General features: G+C 29.9%; 1 protein-coding gene across 4 annotated transcripts; it reads left to right on the top strand.

Annotated features, from left to right (window-relative positions):
* The first annotated feature begins 4,635 nt into the window (after positions 1-4,635).
* On the top strand, positions 4,636-21,224 carry LOC143072226 (sperm flagellar protein 1-like). 4 transcript variants are annotated; one of them, XM_076247068.1, is made up of 8 exons: positions 4,636-4,984; positions 8,693-8,810; positions 11,163-11,374; positions 14,156-14,198; positions 14,936-14,995; positions 17,977-18,100; positions 18,748-18,857; positions 19,792-21,224. In XM_076247068.1, the coding sequence occupies exons 1-8, from the start codon at positions 4,849-4,851 to the stop codon at positions 19,796-19,798; spliced, it is 810 nt and encodes a 269-aa protein (XP_076103183.1). In that variant the 5' UTR covers positions 4,636-4,848; the 3' UTR covers positions 19,799-21,224. The 4 variants fall into 4 exon arrangements, with proteins under 4 accessions (XP_076103183.1, XP_076103185.1, XP_076103186.1 ...); XM_076247070.1 differs by lacking the exon at positions 14,936-14,995 and adding an exon at positions 16,435-16,473 and having other exon boundaries at positions 4,637-4,984; XM_076247069.1 differs by lacking the exon at positions 8,693-8,810 and adding an exon at positions 6,992-7,103 and having other exon boundaries at positions 4,638-4,984.
* Positions 21,225-22,230: the final 1,006 nt, after the last annotated feature.

Consider the following 22,230-nt stretch of genomic DNA (forward strand, 5'->3'; position numbering starts at 1 on the left):
ACCCTACCCCTTATGATGTCTGTAACCCTGACCTTAATGCTGTCTATAACCCTAACCCTAATGCTGTCTGTAACTTTACCCCTTATGATTTCTGTAACCCTGACCTTAATGCTGTCTATAACCCTATTCCTTATGCTGTCTATATCCCTTACCCTAATGCTGTCTAGAACCCTAACCCTAATGCTGTTTGTATCCCTAACCCTAATGCTGTCTGTAACCCTAACCCTAATGCTGTCTGTAACCCTAACCCTAATGTTCTCTGTAACCCTAACCCTAATGTTCTTAATCTAACCCTAATCCTAATGCTGTCTATAACCCTAACCATAATTCTGTCTATAACCCTAACCCTAATGCTGTCTATAACCCTAACCCTAATGATGTCTGTTATCCTAACATTAATGAAATAATTCAACAAACCGAATGCGTTGTTTGCAATACTAAATGAAAAAAAACAGCTTCAACTTTTAGATATTGATGAAAAAGATATTCCAAAACCTCCACCTTTTCATGAAAATCAACAAAAATATCAAATAAATGTATGGATTCATAGTTTTGAAATTAGACAAATGTCTTATTTTTTTAGATTTTGTAAAATTAGCAAAGAGAGAAAATGAATTCGAAAAATGCAGAAGATAATGAATGTAAGCGTTGTCATTTATATAAATCACCAATAAATTAATTTTCAGCAGAAAACAATAAGGAAGCAACCATTTAACTTCACAGGGGGGTGTATGTTTTTTTGTTTGAGTCAGATTTTGTACATGTGAGGTAAGGGGAAAATCTGGATTCAAATAATTTTTGTTTGTCCTCTGTTTGAACATAGTAGTTGTTTTCATCAATTTTTAATGTTAAAAAAAATAAAGAAAATATATGAATTCAAAATTAGCGTTAAAGAGTACTTGACCAAAAGTTATAGTGCGGCTTCATCAAACTCCTTTTTATATTATTAAACTTTTTTTCATTTAAATTATTTTTAATCTAAAAAAAATTATAAAAAAAAAATTTCATGTCATATTAATTTGTGTGTTATCAATTTTTGTATGTCTAAACTATAAGCCGTTAACATGAATGGACCCCACTGGAAACAAGTTTTAGAGTTTTCAAGGGTTATCTCTGATAAAATATCAGCATTTTTTTTTCCATCCACTTAAGGATACTACAATCATAAAATGCCAATATATTTTACCATACATGTGTTAGTATTGTCTTTATGTATCGTATATATTGTGTATTGTAATAAATAATAAATAAATTTGGTGTTTTTACTGTCTTCTGATTGGTGAAAATTATTAGTTTTATTTTCAATGTTGTCAATTTTGATGGCGACACGCCCACTCTGACGTTGTGTATTCATACGCCAACATGTGTGTACGTTGTTATTGTAAATATAAATAATATAAAAAGTTTTTTGGGCCTTATTTTTGATAGAAATTTATTTATAATGAATGGCTTCGCTGATTATTCAATGTGAAGAGTCAAAAATTAGTTTTATGGTTCAATAAATTCAAAATAGATAATAGCCATTCATTAAATATGCTTGATATATTGAATAAAATATTATTATTATCATTACTTTCCTTGTCACCATTTTAAGGTGTTCATGCATCTCAACTTGTTCGATTCGCTCATGTATGTAACAAAGTTTTTGATTTTAACGAAAGAAATCTCTGTATTACTGAACAATTATTACACCAGGGTTTTCGATATCACAAACTAGTCGAAACATTTACTTCTCTGTGGAGAGGACTTACATACTAGGCTATGCCTGTTGCCCATTCCAATTCAATTTATTTGAATAAAATATTGTTTAAACTGTAAACATTTACTTAATTTTACCATCAGTACAAGGACATCATTCGTAAATATAAACCAACATGCAGACATCTTATACATTATTACGTGCAGGTATTTCACATCCAATCTTTTATGGTAAAATTCTTGAAAAAGCACAGAAATGTTGGCATTCACCTCAATTAAGGAGCTCTGGCCTTTGTAAGTCTTATATGTTTCCCCCCGTTTAGTTCATTTATGTGTTTAGGAGTTTAGTATGACGTCCATTTTCACTGAACACATTTTTATGCCAGCTGAAGTCCCGTCCTCCGTGTTTGGAATTTTCTCGCGGTGTTGAAGACCCATTGTTGCATGGTCTTCGGTTGTTTTTTACTCTTTAGTCGGATTCTTGTCTCTTTGACAAATTTCCTTTGTCATTCGCTATTTTCATTCTTTGCTTAGTTTGTTTTGTTACCTATCCGAGAGTGACATCGGACTCGGGCTTCCTTTGAACTGAGTTTTACTATGCAATACGCATTGCACAAGGCCATTCAAGTTCTATCTGTACAATCTACTCCAAGTTGCAGTCACCGATACTTTTAATGATTGATATATAATGAAGCAGATTATACTTTGCGTTTTCAATAGCATTCTTTTATCAAGTTTTATTAAACATTGCATTTGTTTGCTTGCACCTGTGTTTTTGTTGTCTATTCGTAGTAAAGTGTTGTACCTGCAGATATGTAGACAACATATTCTCTGTAGGAAGAATGTTTTTCTCACAATTTCTTATTGTTAATATTTCCCTATCTGATGGCAATGTTCTTTCGGTTATTTCTTATAGTGTACTACAATACAAACAGGAAAACCAACAGTCTACAATCTGGAAAAGGTCAGTGATTTTCTGACATTGCACTGGAGAATTTGTGGATACATTATCCACGTGTATTTTTGTATTAACCGCTTTCAATAGAAATAATGATACCAAAATTTGTAAAAACATACATGTTTTTAATATATATTATCACAAATGTAACGGACATAACACCATCAGGCGTCCGTTAAATTTTCGAAGGGTAGACCTCAACTTTACCACAAAGAACCTTTCACCCAATAGCCTCTTCAGAGCAGTGACCTTTTATCAAGAAATAAAATATTGTTGGGAAACGTAATACCTAGAATATCGTATCAACTAGGAGCTATACATGTTTACTCCAAAGTGTAAGCAGGTACCCGACTGGGACAGTTGCTACACAGAAGAGGAAAGTTCACAATAGGAAACTTTCAATCATTTATTTTGTCGAAAATTGTATGTATAGATGTTAGTAGAGATATGAGGCAGACTTTACTGTGAATGTAAGATTCTTTATTTCCAGTTCATTGTGATAGGACATCATCTATTTAGCGGGAAGTGAAGTTGAAGGATAACGCCAGCTTCTTTTTATTTTCATATGATGATCGTGTGTGAGTCTGTCTTATAGAAAAGGAACAAGTCACCAATCAGTGGAATAATTGGGAAAAAAAAGAAGATGTGGTATGATTTGCCAATGAGACAGCTCTCCACAAGAGACCAAAATGACACAGAAATTAACAACTATAGGTCACAGTACGGCCTTCAACAATGAGCAAAGCCCATACCGCATACTCAGCTATAAAAAGCCCTGCAATGACAATGTAAAACAATTCAAACGAGGAGACTAACTGCCCCCATGTATGTAGAGTCTTTAATAAGAATAGGGAGTGTCTGTTGAAAACAGCTACCGACAAACATGATTACAAATAATATATATGTTGTCAATAAATAAATAAATTGAACATTTCATGTTGAATATGACAGTTTCAGTATTAAGAAATCTTTTCGTTTTGTTGCTCCTTCTCTTTGGAATAAATGTATAGAGTTCCAGACCACTTTAAGAGCACATATTTGGGAGACCGATGATTTCTTCAGTTTGACTGTTGTTCTGGTTGTAAATAATTTGATACATTCTCAAGGGATTTTGTCTCCTAGGTATCTAAAAATCATCATGAGGCTAAGTTTCATTATGCTCATTTACTTATATTACTTATTAGTTTTATTTCATACCTGTATCAATATCGACTATAGATGTAGTGAAACTGTTGATAATTTAAATTCAATTGTCCATATTGACTATCTTAGTGGTTTGTCCCTGCTTTTGCTCTTTCCTTTGATTTTGGTATCGATAACAAGAAATTGTATGATCACAACCAAGATTTTATCTATTTCGTTACATTAATTGACTTGCATTTCTTTTATTTTCATTTTTTCGATGCTTTATAGTGCATTGTTTGCTTGGGGTCAAAAGGGGGTGTCGCTGGGGTTCTGTTACCACTACCTTTTCATATAATTTAGATTTTAAGAATGTATACATTTTCATATATTGCGTAGGTAAAATGTTAACTTTTCCCATGATATTGCTGCGGTTTCATGTGGTGTGTAATGTAAAAAGTGAAATACCAAAGTGCCAAAAGAATGAAAATTGCTTGATAAAAAGCCGGGAATACAAAGAAAAATTACCTGAGAACTTAAGTTATTGGAACCGTTTATAATGGCTTCATCGTATATTTCTGATAGTTTTCCCGCCCTATTCACATATTTTCAAGCTTGAAAAGGTGACTTATTCCAGCGGCACGTTCTATCGCCTAGTATATAGGAAGTATTCCCCTCTTCCGAGGTTGTTTGTAACACTTGTTATTATTTTAATATAAGTACGCTTTAGTGCGTTGTGGAAAATAGTTTTGATTTGGTTTTTATTTATATCTTAAATGATTTTAATGAGTCACAATCTCTCTATAACTTAATTTGACAAAAATGTCCTAATGATGGATAGTGTTTAGGCTGACAAGTACTGTGTAATGCATTATGGGAAATGCCGTTGCGACAACAACAAAGACGCTTTACTGATTTTAAAAGCAATATTTACACAAGAAGAACCATCTGATATCCAAATTATTTATCACTGTATATTGACATACACAAACATTGCATTCAGATTATAAAAAGAATATTTGAAAAGGCCATAGAATTCATTTATAAAAGCCCTCATCCATCAATACATAATGGAACAGGTGAAAACTACTGGTAACGATATGGACGATTTTGATGATGCAGAGTTAGAAGAATTATATAGCTGGATTGACGGTATTCCACTGTCCAGACCAAAAAGAAACATAGCTAGGGACTTTTCTGATGGTGGTAAATATGACTTTTTAAGTAGTCGAAAGAGAAAACCAATCACCCTACAGACACTGAGTCTGAGACATCCGAGACATGTATACTACAAATGAAAAATAATTTACACAGAATACAAAAAAAAGAAAAATTATTTACAAGAAAAAAAATGTCACATATATGCTGATGCTACATGTACCTCCTTTCTATTTTATTTCAACCAAATGAATAGAACAAAAAAAAAAGATTCATATCTAACGTTTTCATAACTTAAGTGGGGCGAATTGGAAGGCCTACACTCATTACAGTTTAATTATTTTATTCATAAGTGGGGCTGGTTGGTAGCCATTAATTCTATTAATACTTTTATTTACCAGTGGGGTACGTTGGCAGACATAAATTCAACGGTAGTGCCAAGTGTAGAGAGTTGGCATGACTCAATATTTGGATTTTCCTATGTTCATATTCATAAGTGGGGTGAGTTGGCATAACTCAATTCATCAGGATTTTTCTATTTTTCAGAAGTGGGGCGAGTTGACATACAAAATTTAATTTCTGCTTAATTATAAACAAATTGTATCAAAGTTGATGTAAATCAATGCAATGCCCCATCAATTTTACATTGATTATTGCATTTCCCCATATAAATACAGTCCTCGAAAAAATAAGCACAGGACCAACAGAACATGTCCTGTTAAATATATTTGGTCCTGTCGATTTTTGTTCATTTTGGAATACACATGGAATACATTGATTCCAAAGAAAATTTTTAAGAATCATCAATCCTGTTTATCTGCCAAACCCAATTATTAATAACTCACAATTATGCAATATACAGAAGCTTAATTAGTTTTTCACTAACATGTATTTTTGGAAAGAAAAGTTGATATACATTCAATGTCATTGTATTTTATGTTATTAAAGTACAAATGTAATTAGACCACAGATGACCATATAGGGCATGTAGGGATTTCAGACAATTGCAATCACTTCTCTATACAGTATATACATGTACATTGTATGTCTCTGCTACAGATAACTAAAACATAATATATATGTAAACTTATCCCCAGCTTATCATCATGACCATATTTCTAGGATTTTGATTGGTTAACACACGTCGTTACAAAACCCATATCCCCGGATGTTGCTATCCATTACATCAGGGAAATTCATGCATATTTTCCTTAGTTCCATGGTTGTTCCTTATGAAATATCTAATTCTGAAGATTATCCATGATGTCTGAATAATTAGATACTTAATCCACTAATGATTTTCTCTTATTATGTCATTTATTTGAACTCAAATTAGTAAATGCATCACTATTCTGCCACATTGTCAATGAATGGGACTACTGACCTAGCTATGCAAATGACCCACGTTGACGTCACACTGTCTATGATGTAACTCTCACAACTTTGAGCGCCAAATTCGACTTTCACTTTCTCTGTCTTTAGATTTAAAATGACTTATATTTGTCTACCAGTAGTACCCTACACCCTGTTAAAAATATGTCAAAATCCCACATTTCAATAAAAGATATTAAAAAAATGAAAAAAAATGCTACTTTCACGTTTAACTTTGTGGTCGAATTTCTCTAAAAATCCCCAGATTTAGACTAAGACCGGGGATAAATTTAGTTATCTATATTCATATCCGTAGATATGGATATGAACGTAGATAACTTATAATACACTGCCTCTAAGTCTGGATAGTTATTCCTAATAATTATGAATTCTTGACAGGTTATTTTTAATATATACCTGTAATTCCTTTCTTCAATCAATTTCATAATGTTGAAGCAATTTTTTTATCCAGCCATCTATGATGTTAATATTCTTTGAACATGTTGAAAAGGGATATATGACATGATTTTATGAGCTAAAGTATCTTTAAATACATATACAATGTATTGTAATTATGGTGATTGGTAATATAAAAGAGCAACATTTTTTTTCATAAGAACTAATTTTGAATTGCTGCTGTATAAATCAATAGTCCATAATTAAAACCATTTTTGTTATATTTAGTTCTGGTAGCAGAGATTGTAAGGCAATATTTTCCACAAATCATTCAAATGCACAACTACTCCCCTGCAAATTCCACACCTCAGAAAAAGGAGAATTGGAACGTGCTAAACAGGTATACCATATTCTGCCGTGAACCCAAGTCTTCCTCTGGTTTTGTGGCTAGTCAGACTAAACTACAATGCTCGTGTGCTTTATTTAGTTTTTTCACTGAAATTATTTATTTTTATGATTTTGGTTTTTATATATTCTAAATATTAAGACATAGTTCACTTGAAAATCATGAAAAAAACCCACTAAGAATAAATTTATTTTTGTCAAATTTTAGAAATTAGACTGATTATATTTAAAATGATTTATACTGTTTTTACATGTGTAAGTATAATTCATTCAAGTGAACTCTGCTTAAGGTTGTTGCAAAAACTATGTTTTAGATCTAAAAATCTATTGATGTTAGTTTACAGATTAAAAAGGGTTTAAAATGATTATTGCACATACAATGGTTGTGCATAAACAACACATTTTAAACCCTTTTATGTATCTCCTTAATAGATCATACAATGTACACTCAGCAAATCTGACATTCTTTAATTATTTCCTGACCTTGTAACAAAATTATCATAAACATAGATATGAACAGTCTAACATTGAATTTTACATTATTCAGTAATTTTTCAGTTGATAGTAAAGTACATGTACAAATGTAGCTGTAGACCCTCTGTTGTTGAGTGGTCTAGGGGTTTACATCTTTTATATTGTTCAGTGCTCTATCAGAGATTCTTGAGTTTGATACCAATTGTTCAAGTTCTCACAATTTTTTCTCAATTTCATACAATTTGATATAAGATGGATGCTGCAATAGATCAAATAAATTAATTCAATAATAGACTGTTCATATACCTACATTGTACATACTTGTACAAAATTGTTAATGCACTTGTCTAATACTTATTAATACTGTACTTTATATTTCAGTTTTAAATGTCCTTTTATTTATTTCTTCTGATAATTTGCACATTTATTTAACCACATATGCACATCAAAGACAGCTGCTTCAATGAATTAGAAATAGAAATTTATGAAAATTGCAGCCATGTTTAAGTAAATTTCTCAGTTTCAAGCTGAAGCAACTTTTAGCAATACTAGATGATTTGATGGAACTGCTGGTAATGGGGAGATAACTCTTGTTTACAACATATCATTAACAATGGCGAGACAACTCAAGATTGTTTTAAAAAAAACAAACATTAGCTATGGGGAGTAACTCTTGTGAACTTGCTGATGTTAGGATGCTGAAATGACAATTGACAAAAAAAAAACCACCCAAATATGTGTATGAAAATACTTAACAGACAGTAGTTTATTATTAATACATGTACTCTTATTGTTTATAAATTATATTGACTTTGTTCATACCAAGGATCCTTGTTAATACTGATGATGTACAAAATGTACCTGCACATATTTGAAATACATGTATTCTAGATTAACAAAAAAGGATAGCATTAGGCCACTGAAACCCTCCCTGTTAAACTGCCTCACAAAAATAGATTCTGTCTACAATTAAAAAAAGCATGGCATGCAAGATTCTTTAAACATAACATTTCAATCTTTGAATCAGCTGTTATGTGTGCATGTGTCTTCTCAAAGGGAGATAACTTTATCTGAACTGTTTTAACATTTGGTGTGTTCCTCCTCTTCCAGTTTTGGTAGCAGAGTTAGTAAGGCATTGTTGTTCACAAAAAGGTTTGGTTGACCTTCACAACTACACAGGTGCTAACAGCACAAATAAAAAAGAAGAAAATTGGCGTTTAATGAACAGGTAAAGACAGCACATGATTCATTATATCGATAATAAGTCAAAATGAATTTGAATATAATTATTTTTTATTTTAATGTTCAAACATATTTTATTCAATGAGCAAGTATATTTATAATCAAATTTAAAATACAAAAAAATTAAGTGGCACTCCAAAGGGAAATAGAATAGAATAGATACTTATAATGGTATAAAGTAAAGAAATAATTAATACATGTAACTTTAGGTATTCAAAACTCAAAATTTGTAAACATTTATAAAATCTTTGACCGAATGGTACTGTGCTGTTATCATTTTGTTGTAATCAATCTTTTGACCTATTAATCTATGTTTTCTTGGTAAAATTTCATGTTCCCAAAAATATTTGACTACATTATGTACATACATAATCCTTAAAAATAAAAATAAAGTCATTGAATTGATCGCATCTACATGTACATGATAAGATCTACATGTAGGCCGAAAGTCTTTGTGAGTTATTGGCATCACTCATTTGTCTATCCTCATTAGATGAGGTACATAATCACGTTTGAGAAATACATCGGCCAATTTGTTGAGTGAATGCTTGTTGCTGTTTAATGGAATTTTAAGCATCATTTGCTCTATTGTGCAGCCAGTTTATAAAGGTAGAGAAAACTTAAGACTCAAGAAAAACTAAAACTTTCTTCAAGAAAAACAGACAATCTTTGAAACTTTAAGACCAGAGTTGAAGGCACCTTTACCTGTAGAGTTAAACTGTTTGCTCTCACAACCTCAACTTTGAAGGGCAAATCTTAGGGTTGAGATAACACATCTACTATAGATGAAACATTAAGACTACACATCCACTCAGGCCTTTAAAGACTTATTTTGTTTTAAACTTTTACTTTGAAAATTCTAATCGATACAGTGATATAAAAATGATAAAATAATCATCTATAGACAAAATCTACAAACAAGTCTTATTTATTGAAATTTTCAGTCAATTTATATTAATTATTTCTCTTCAATGATAGGCTTTACTTTTCTTACGTTATGGGGGTATAGTTTTTGAAACTTTAGAAGATAGAGAGAAATTCTAAATAGCAAAAATAATCAGTTGGACATGCTCCTCAATGAGGTCAACATGGCCAAAAAAACATCAGTTCACTTCCCATAGTAATGGTCCTTTAATGTCAGTTTATCCTAGTTATTGTGTTTTTGGTGAAAAATGCAGTAAAGTTAAAGAGTAACAAAATATATAAGACAGACAAGACCTACTATAAAATTAAATGACCAAAATGGTCAGTCAAATTATTAAAGAAATTATTTTGATGGTTTAAAGTCTTATAGAACTAGAACTGCCTGCCCACTGATCCTCCAGTATTCATACATGTCTTGTAAAATTTGCATGCACCAATAATGACAATATTTCATTTGTTAGATATACTTTCTGCTAAATTACTAGAATTTTGATGTTAGTTGCCATAGCTCATCTGTTTTACTTTTGCGCTTCAAAAACATTTACTTTATTTTGACACTTGTAGTTACATGTATTTAGTACATTTTTTTTTAATTCATAGAAAAAAGACTTGAGTTTTTTTAATAGTTAAACATTTTTCTATTTCAGCACAGAATTTAATTTTTTAAACTGAAATTTAAATGCTTTAGTTTTTACTTATAAGTTTAAGATCTTTACATTGATATTATAAGTTCATGTTCTAATACAAATTCATGAGTTTGATATCTTTACATCTGTATTTATGTACCGGTTTATGAGATACGATCACAATTGTCTAATTTCTTTTGTATTTAACCAATACCAGAGAAACTAACACTGGCACCTCAGTATTTTAACAATAAATTTGATTATGTAGACATGATATTTGAAAGTATGAAAAACTGAAAAAGTTTAAGTTCAAAATATAATTAATAAAATTACTCTAAAGATTTTTGTTAATTGAAACTTTGATCTAAAGTACATTCACTGCTGAATTTATACATATTATATTAATAGTTTTCAGGTCTAAGTATATTCATCTTTACAGCAACTACAGAAATCAATTAATTTTGTACTGAAAAAATATGTTCTTGTTAAAAGCCTCTTTACAAAATAATAAGGCAGTCAGGCATATACATGTATTCTTAAAAAATGTTTTCTGCTGGGCGTGAATTTTTCAAATGACATACAAAAAATTTAAAGAACCTTTTGTTTGTTTTATAATAAGAAAATCACACTCTATTTACAAAATGTGATCTGCAAATGTATGAATTCTTTTACATTATGGGAGAAACATTTACTTGAATGATTTAGTGCTTAACAAGAATTGTGATTGAAATGTCTTACAGGAAAACACAGAACAAAAGTAAGTAAATTTTAATATGAATATTTTCCAGAAAAGTTTTTACCAAATTGGGTTTTGAACTTGGGGATGATGTTATGCGAGATGTGATAACAGCAAAACCAGGAGTTATAGAAAAAGTCTTAATGATGTTACGCACAAAACTAAATAGAGCAGAATGGGAATTAAAGAAACAAACTCAAACAAAGAGCAAAGGAGGGGGAGGTAGAAAGGAAAGTGATAAACCAGAAGCTGATCAGTATATGGGTAAGGATAGTATATATGTGTATTAAAGTTTTTTCCATTTATCTTTGTTCCACAGTAATAATCATCATTTTCATCAAGATTTTCTTTTACATCAACATGTACATGTGTCTTAAGCAAATAAAATATGTTTAAACTAAACATGTGTCTGAAGTTTCACTCCTATCACAACATAACTCCTGGGGTTCTTTTTACTCAAGATTGTATGACAAAAAGTGATTATTATAGAGATTAGGCATAATTGTACTGAAGTTTTCATGACATAAAATTATGAATGGAAATGGGGAATGTGCCAAAGAGACAACAACCCGACTATAGAGCAGACAACAGCAGAAGGTCACCAACAGGTCTTCAATGCAACGACAAATTCTCGCACCCGAAGGCGTCCTTCAGCTGGCCCCTAAACAAATATATACTGGTTCAGTGAAAATGAACACGATACTTAAAACTCCAAATTGTACACAAGAAACTAAAAATTAAAATAATACAAGATACCGGTATGAGTATTTTTTGGTGTATTTTTTTTTTTTATTAAATTAGTGAAATTTATTGCTTCTGTAATTCTTTCAAAATACTTTTAAAAATCTTATATATATGTACCTGAAATGTTTATGACTTGCACATATTTTTCTAGAAAGTTTTTTGTGAAATGAGTTGGTGACCCTTAGTATATTTCAGTTGGATTTAACTTATGGGTTACAGGAAATTATTATTCACCTTTTTCAACATAACCAATTTTATAAGTTTTACATCTCTGAGTGTTTTATTAGCAATTACAGGTTTAGTGGTGCACTGAGCACAGGGTCATTAGAACAATGCGAAAAATCTTACGCTTTTTATGACCTTGAAAATGTATAGTAATGTAAAGTTTGTAAAATCTTGTTTTCAATTGTTTTTTTGTGAAAACAAGGGAAATGAGTTAACCTGTTCATACTTGATGATATCCATCTACTTTCATCACTTCTTCTATTTTCACTTTCAAAGATGCAGTATTTTGTTAAATTCAATATAATGATCAATATTATGATGATAATATCACGTTTAAGGAGGCTCGCGAGTATAAAATTCAGCAAAACATTAAACATTTGTTTTTTCATTACAAATTTTATTTATAACACTATTAGTTATTACTTTATAGTATTGTACAAAAATCACCAAGACAAATCGATTTGGTTTGGCAACAGATGACTTTAAACATGTTTATATCATTGAAAAAAGCTCCAAATTATCTGCCTTTGGTGCAAAAATGTCATATTTTGACGTTTAAATTGAAATATCTTTTTTAACTCATCGGTGACCTATATTTTTTATTATTGTTTTCAAACAAGCTGTACATAAACTAAATAATTGTTAAATTTAAGCGATTTCTGTAATTTAGTTTTTTTTTTTATTTCGATATTACCAATATTTCTCCTATTAGTTCAACAGAAAAAAAGGACATTAACAAAAATGTATGCTTCTTTCGGAGGCAGATTGTGAGCTTAAATGAACGGTGGCCCCACATTTTTTTACTTTATTTATCTATTAGATATAAGATAAAGTTTAATCATAGAAAAAAATAGAAAAATCCTATATTAGAAAAAAAAGTTGATTTAGACCCCCGAGCCTCCTTAAACACAGGATAAGGTAATTTGAAATGAAAATGCCAATTTAAGTATGATATATTTTGAATGTGATGTATATGAGCAGTATAAAACCATTTGACATACCTGAGTAAATTTGTTTGTGTTTTTCCAGTTGTTAAAGGAAATGACCCATGGGGTTGGGAGTCTGAATTTCTGGATAGAGACTGGACAAGGGGAATTAAAGTTTATGGTAAACACACCTGGCTAGACTAAAGTAGTACTAGTAATAAGAATTGGGTGTTTTTTTCTAATTTAGATGCTAATAACATATTATACTAAATTTAATTAAGAATAATTGCATGCCTTTATATTTTTAAAAGAATGAATTAACATTTTTATTTTTAAATTTTTGTGTGATAAGATAACTAATTAATTAAATATGATCTTACTATGTTCAATTTTAAATTAACTATATATCTTACTAATTTACTATGAATTTTACCTTTTGGAAATATGTTATTGAGAAATTACCTTTAAGATAGGTTTTTAATTCTCTATATATTTCACAATGTGAAAAATGGGAGTTAAAAAAATGCAGATTAGTTTTGTTCTTAAAAATTGTTACACTTAATTTACCATTTGTGATTTTGTGATCTATTGTAAGTATATAATTTCATTGACGTTAGCAGTTGCACTATATCCCGGTTTTAGGATTTGAGGCTGTATTGCAGTCATATTGTTTGTTTGTCTGTCTGCCTGTCTGTCCATATTTTTCACAAATAAATATTTCAATTACAATTTTTTTTATTTTTTGAATTTTTAAACATTTCAAATGAAAACAAATATTTTCATCACATTTTTTAAAGGAACTACAAAATGTACTAAACAAATGAAATCATATTTGGTTAGTACCATTACCAACTTGACAGTTATTTGTTGTTACTTTTCAGTATTTTTTCCTGTGTATGTCTGAGTGAGGGATATAGCACCAAACTGTGTGCCACTTCTTATTTGTTTTATTTTGATAGTCTCTTTTTTGTTTTATCTGCAATAAATGTTTTGGAAGACATACACATATTTTGCACAATTTCAGAATTCATGAGTAACATTTCAATTTTATAATAACCGAGTGCTGCCACAGTTCAAGGTTTTGAATGATTTTTATACATGTAAATTGTATGCAACTTTTCTAAATAACTAAATTCTTCTGTCATTTTAGGATCACCAAGAGGAAAAGGAATGAAACAAGACACAAGTAGAGGGTATGTGTATTAATTTAAAAAATCATAAGATTTTTCATGAAAAATAAATTTAAGAAAGAAAAATACCTTGTCTAAAAATAGTTTATAGCCAAACAAACAGACTGATAAAAACACTTGCCTGTTAAAACATTGTCCCCAATAGCTTGAATCATAGTTGGAACCATGATATGCCTTCAAAAGTACATTTATATTGTAGTCTATATACATAAATGTTACCACAATTATCCGGACATAGGCCTAGGATACCCAGTAATTTTATTATATATGGGAGAAGCATTTGAAAAATTGAATGACTAATTTCATCCAAATTGCATAAAAACCTTTTATTCATGTGAAAAAAGATCGAAAGACCTTCTCCTATATATATTATCACATCAGATCCACTGCAAGATTCTTTTAAGTTAAAAAATATATATATATATAATGGGTACAACTGAATAATCAAAATACAACAAATTCTAGAAATGGTCATGAAAAGGGGGAAATGCTTAGTTGAGAATATTCAGCATATTCAGTTTATGTTAAAAACATACCATTTGTCAAATGCAGCATTATTTGGTAGAATTAAAATAGTAGAACAATTGAGAGTGTTCTCTGACTTCAGAGATTTTTTCCTAAAGGTATACTAGTTCTTAGAGCTTACTGCATATTTAGAGTATATACACCAAGCAAGAAAAGGGAAATGTAAGGTACAATCAGATATTTCAAATAATGAAAAGTTTTGCCGTTGATTACAGATACCCCTATCTTCAGAGAGATCCTCAGCTTGAGTTGATAACTCTGTATAATCTAGACAGGTATAAATAAACACATGAGGGTCAACACCATGGGATAAATGTTTTGTTTTGCTTTTTACAGTACTCAAAAGGTGATTCAGTTAAATCATGTTGAATCTTGGTGATTTTTGGTGATTCACAATCACACCACTTTGATACATACACCTGTCTGTTATTTTTTCATCATACAGAGACAGATGGCATACTGAATCAACAAGAATCACCACCATTTCACTCTAAGAATCACCAGCCAAAGTGATTTTTAACTGATTCACCTTTTGTTTACTATATATATAAACGGTTACTTGTTTGACAAGAGAAGGTGTACTCTTTTGTTTTTTCTTCATTGCTTGGATCTTGACTGCACTGAAATGAGCCTACACTTGTCTTTTATTTAAATTTTCTTTTTTACAGCTACAGGTATAAATTGTGATAATTCAGTATATAGAAGCTTTTATCACTTGTATTTTACACTAACTATAGTCAGGCCTCATATTTTAAACTTTATGTAGAAGTTCTTTTGAATTCTTTCTTTCAGTATAGCCTAGGCATCTTGCAATGGTTAGTCAGTCCACATCTTTTAGGAGGGAATATAGGGACCCATATGTAGCCTATACAATCGGCCTTTAATCTGTATTGAAAAGTTCCTTCAGAGTGTGCTTGTAGATTATTTTTGGCACAGTTGTGAGTCTTGTATATATTGGTTAGCCCTTAGATCAGAGAATTTCACTTGAGTGTTTTTTTCTTTATTATACCGGTAGTCATTGATTGAAACATAGTAAAAGTAGCTGTTCTGTATTTTTTCTCCCATCTAAAAAATATTTTGGGATATTTTTCACAAAGCTATCGGTTGGTACAAGTTTCTTAATGGCAAACCTATTTCCACTTTATATCAAATTTTAAATATAATTACACCTTATGTAAGAATCCTGGGTTTTGATTGGTTGATAGCCAGTGTATTTTTCACCAATTTACTGTTATCAAATGAATATCGTTCATTTTTAACGTCGCCAGGGTATATGCAAAATGATATGCCATTTTTACCCTCTCTGCCGTGGTATTTGCCAAAAAATACTCTATCCGACTGAACGCTTGTATAACCTCATGATCATCAATGCGTTTTTGAACATTAACATTCAGTGTAATTAAACAGATATAGCATGTTCTTGAGGGGTATTTGTGCAAAATACCAGTCTTGAGAATGAATTTCCCTTGCCTTACGGTTCGCGAAATTTAACATTCCTCGACTGGTATTTTTCACAAATACCCCCCCTTAACATGATATTTCTGTTCAATATTAAAGAAGATGTAGGGTATAAGACAATGAGACAGTAACCCAACACAAAAAAAAGACATCTTTATGTCAATATATGGCCTTCAACAATAGTTTAAAGGCAGAAAAAATGGCATAATCCTGAATTCTCTTATTTGATTATTAAAACACAATACAATATTTTAAGATATTTACAAGACTACAAAAAAGATCGGACTGACGCCAGGTATTTATATATGCTTTTATTTATAAAAATCATTCATGTCCTAAGCCATTATATATATTAATCAATCTAACTGCTAAATTTGTTCTTTGTAGTAGACTATAGTTTTCATTTTTCCTCACTTGTAACCCTTTTGTACACAAAGAAATGAATTATTTTGAAACCTTGTATTTGTTATATGAATATGTATTCAACAAAATTAATTTTGCAGATAAAATAATTTGCAGGGATGAGAAAATTACATATTTACCATAAAAAAGCCTATAAAAAATTTACCTTAAAACATGATTTCATTAATTTCCTTGTAACTTTATCGGCACAACCTGTTCATTTGTATGCCTGAATAACTTCCCAGAGTTGAGCTGAAAAAAGTCTTGTTTGTTAAATTTCCAATTAGGTTTGACTTTTTATCAAGGAATACTAATGGTAAACAGTTATATCCTGTCTGCTAAATGATCAATATATGTTTTATTTTTTTCAAACAAGAATTAAAATATTTTGAAAATATGGAAGAAATTAAAATATTTTGAAAATTTGAAAACTGACTCCAACAGAGATTTGGGGGGAAATATTGCAGGTCAAGCACAAGATACTTTTGAATTATGAATATAGAAACATGAAATCTTCTCAATAACAAATACAAACTAGGCAGGTCAAGTCAAAATATTATTGCAATACAATGTGCACAAAATTAACATAAGCTCTGGAGATGTTTAAATCGACTACATAAAACAATACAATACAATAAAGACAAATAACATATATACTAAAAAGACAATACACACATATAAACATAAAATATTATATTCATGTATAATTAAGAGGAAATAAGCAGAATAACACAGGAAGCAAATCAAGCAACATGACATCACAAAAGTAAAGCATAAAATATAGCAATAAAAACTATATGAATGCACAGCATTGGAATGAGCTGCCATTCCATATTGAAATTGATTGTATGAACTTGTCTCTGAAATGCTGTTCTCTTCATGTATCATGATTAGATGCTATTTAGCAGTGTGTTTATATAGCAATATTTCTACTTTATCACAACAACTGATTATGACTTTCTTAAAGGTTATGGTATTTTGAATTTCTAAAATTAACTTCTATTTTTATTATCATTAATTTTATTGGGACATCATACAGTGAATAATTAGACTTTTGCATTTTAATTTTAAATCACAAATTTTAAAAATAAAAAAAGACCAGAGAAGACTTGATATGTTAAAAAGAAGGATTTTTATGATGTAAATGTTAAAAGAGCTAGCAACCAATTAAAATGTTTAAAAAATGATTGGTGTTTTATGGAAACATTTGAATTGTTTGGAAATCATTTTCATTCCATGTAGATACCATTTACTGCATATTTTTTTAGTAGATCAAATACTTTGTTCATAACAGTTATGCTTTCTTTTCAGCAATATGAAGAAAGAAGAATTTTGAATTACATTTTAACCAGATTTGTATGATTTATTTTTTTAATTATAATTTATTCTTTCACAGGCCAGATTACCCAAGTATCCCAAAACACAAAATTATTAGATCAATAGCTGAAAGCGATGCTGTTCCAAGGATTTTATTTGAAGAAAAAGAACAGGAATGTCTAGCAAAAGATGAAACTATAAGGGTAAGAATATAATATGAAACTGCATTTTATGTCATTATGAAATTTTATTTATTTTACATTTTTTTTCTCCATTTTTGCCATTTCTTAAAAAAAGAGGTTGAAACTGTTATAGAGAGTTTCTTGATTGATGGTGTGATCACAGTTAAATCCCATTTTAGTTTTTTGCAAGCGTCTACTATTTTTAATACCTACAAAAGTGGTATTATACAAGCATTTCCTCTTAATATCAGCTGAATTTTGTAATAGCATTATTGGTTATTGGAGTGTTCATTACATGAAAATTAGTACTCTTGTTTCATTTATTTTATAAGAAATATTTCTTGTTGTATATAAAATACAAACCATGTTTGCTCTATTTGGGGAGTGGAGTGATGATAATGTTTTTGGGTCTGCTCACAACTTTTCAAACATTGATTTACATTATTAGCTGTTCAAAATCGTCAACTGAAATATTAAATTCCCTATGTGTGCTCAAATTGGGGAATTGAAGTGATCAAGGATTTGTACTAAAGCTAATACTATTCACATCCTTTCTCTAACTTTACCAGTCCTTTGAGTGATGTTAACATTTTCAGATCTGCTCATGCACATCTTTTTCTAACGTAAATAGTTCAAGGAGGTATAATATCTATTTTTGAAATTTCCAGATTCTCGAGGCCAAAATTCACAGAATGGAACATTTAATTCATTTGAAAGATGTGAGGATAGATGACTTACAAAACAGACTAGAAACAATGCGCCCAACTGGAGTACGGAGGTAAAAAGACGCTGGTGGTAGAAAGTACTGACACCTTCAGGGATGGACTATATATATAAATATCATCACTTATACATGTACCTGGTGAAAGAGATTAATCTAATTTTATATATATATATATATTTATGTCTCCACAGAATAAGATATTCAAGTTTGTACATAATTTGATTACTGTGGCTTCATTAATTCTTAATGGATACTGGTTTTCATGGATTGAGGTAGAAACATTTATTTGTGGATAACGAATTTTGTAGATTTTAACAAATTTTGCGTACAAGCATTAAGAAAATTTGTAAAACATATTGCATTGAAATTAAAAATGTGGTCTACTTGAATCCACCGTACATGAAATCTATGAAAATTAGCACCCCATGAATAATAATTAATCCACAGTACTGCTTTCCAGGTTACAGTATTAAAGGGATGATTGAAATTTGTAACCAATATTTTTCTAAGTTGCACTCACTAAATTTGCAAAACAAAAGTGGCTGAGCACTTGAATTAACCTGGACATTTTTATTTATGTAATAACATGTTCACTATGTGTTTGGCTTGCTTTATGACAGTGTGACATGGGAAGATTTTATATTATTATCTGTACAGATTTAGTTTTTACAGAGCTAGTTATTACAGTTATTGGTGTAAAAAGACGTTTTTTTTATCTGTTTTATGAATAAATAAAACGAAAAATGTATATCATAGATAATATTGACATTAGTGCTTCTTCATTTGAAAGGATAATTAAAAAATTGTTTTGGTAAAGAGCATTTTTCCTTGTCAAAGATTGATTTTCTCATGTTTCAAAAAGTTAAATTAAATTATATGAAATAAAATTGAAAATGGAAAGTAAACATAGATTGTTGAAATTAACATAAAAAAGATTAAAAAAAATGGAATTTTAATATTTTAAAATTTTGCTCTTGATATTTTGTAGGATGTAAAATCTTAAATTGGATTACAACAACTGGGTAAACATGGACATTGTTTGCAATATATATGTTATATTTTTTTATTCATCAATGTTGACAGTGCACTTGATAAATAGTATAATGGCATCACAGTTGTTTTTTGTTGGTAAAATGGTTACAGAACTCATTAGTTTGTTGTTACATCGTGTCTAAATAAACATTCCTTTAACTCATTACTTCAGTGTTATGTTTTTCACACACTTATTTGTAAAGATATTTTTGTTGAGGAAATTTGTTTTGGAAATACATTGAATATCAAACAAATAATGTACAAATTTTTGTCCTTTGGCTTGTTTAAAAAAAGTGTGCGTTCCACATACATGTTTTACAAAGTATTACACAAATATAGATATGGTTTACTGATGAAAAAAAATTGTGATTAGATAAATTTCCAAATAATCAAAACTGGCATTTTGATTTAGCAGCATTACTGTAGAATCCAATCAAATGTTTTGATTTTTATCATATGACCAATTGAAATAATAACTGCAGGTAATAATTTCTGAATTTACTGTATTTAAAAAACATTAATTTGTGTATCATACATTTTTTGTTTTTTCAAAAACCATGTGATGAATTCATTAAATGTCTGTGATATTTTTTGTTTAGTATTTTATAGTTCTGTATTTTACATTGCTAGACACCTGCCCTTGCAGTCATACAACTTTATAGTATGATTATCGTACTAAGACTCAGAAACCTACCAACTAAAACACTGGGTTTAGTGTTTCAAGTAAAATGTATGTAATCTGAACATTAAGTAAAGTTTTATGACTGCAAGGCCAGGCTTAAGTAAAGAGTAGGGGTTGGTGGGTGTTTGAAGAGTTTTTTATTTGCTACCAAAATTGAAAATAACAACTTCTACTAATAAATTCTTCTAAGTAGAGAGTGTGTACTGTTTAACATGAAAATTATGTACCATTAATGTAAAATTTTATTTGCTTATATTTTTAGAAATTAATATTTGAATAGCTTAATCTTTAAACTGGAAAATAAAGATTTGGTCTATTAAATAAGCAATGTATGATGTTGCAGGAAAATATAAAAAGGACTTTTTTAAAATATGTTTTTAGGATTATTATCTTTAAAATAATACTGAGAAATATATAGAACAATATGGAATTCAATCAAGTTATTGATACAGAAATCTATTGATAATGAGATTATGAATAAATATATGTATTTATATCTAAATCTGTAAAATATTAATAACTGTATATTTCTTAAAATTATGTATATTCCGTCCATTTGTTTATTTCCATTAACAATTAGTTTTTAAACATTGTAAATTTTACACCTTTTATTTTGTATTTTCTGTTGCTGTTTATTTGTAAAAGCATTATTTATTTCAAATCTTGAAAAAGAGTCTGTATTCAGGAATAAAGTCTTAAAGAAGAAAGTTGTTTTATTTATTTCAAAATATATAAGTATATTGATTAAGTTACTTTTTAGCTTGGCCTGCCATATACATGTATTTTAAAATTGTAATAGACAGATAGAAACTTAGCTAGGCAAAAATGATCAGCAAAGCAAAATCTACAATGAAGACAATATAGAGGAAATGGTCAGACGACTCCTTCTTGAAGTTATTGCCCTTTACAGACGATTTTCACCTTTATTTTTTTATTTTTGCCATATATGATAGAAAGTTTTAATAGATAAAGATATACTTTAAATCACAAAAATGATCAGCAAGTCAAGATCTACTAACAAGTCAAACTCTGCCTATATAGTTTAGTAGACTGTCACTCATATAGGAGTGATTGGCATTAAATGAAGACTTTTTGTCGAGCCTGCGACTTCTGTTTGAGAAAGCTCGACATAGGGATAGCTATCCAGTTGTGGGATCAGAGGCTTGAGCTTACCATTTAAAGCTTAATATTTCAGAAGATAGAAGACCTGGATCCTTCATACTTTGTATATAGATACCTTATGTTATGAAGTTTCCTTCTGTCAACTCATATGCCCCTTGACCTCATTTTAATGGTTATGTGTCAAATGTCAGTTTTCACTTGACCTTGACCTCATTTCATGGATCAGTATACAAGGTTTTGGTTTTTGTGGTTAAGTCTGTAACTCAGATACTATAAGTAAAAGGTTAACTGTATTTGGTATATGGAATGATTTTAAGGTGTTTATGTCCAACTTGCAAGTGTCATCTGACATTGACCTCATTTTCATGGTTCAGTGGTTATTGTATTTTGGTCGGGTTTTTCTAATACTGTATGCAATAGTTCTACTAAATTTGGTGTAGGTAATGATTGTAAGGGAAATATGTCCGTCTGGCAGGTGTCAGCTGACCTTGTCCTCATTTTTATGGTTCAGTGTTTAGTGTTTTATTTGACTGTGACCTAATTTTTATGGTTCATTGCTCTATGTTAGATTTTTTGCTTGTCAAAATTTTG

Source organism: Mytilus galloprovincialis, chromosome 4 (genome assembly GCF_965363235.1).
Source record: "Mytilus galloprovincialis chromosome 4, xbMytGall1.hap1.1, whole genome shotgun sequence".
NCBI classification, from domain to species: domain Eukaryota; kingdom Metazoa; phylum Mollusca; class Bivalvia; order Mytilida; family Mytilidae; genus Mytilus; species Mytilus galloprovincialis.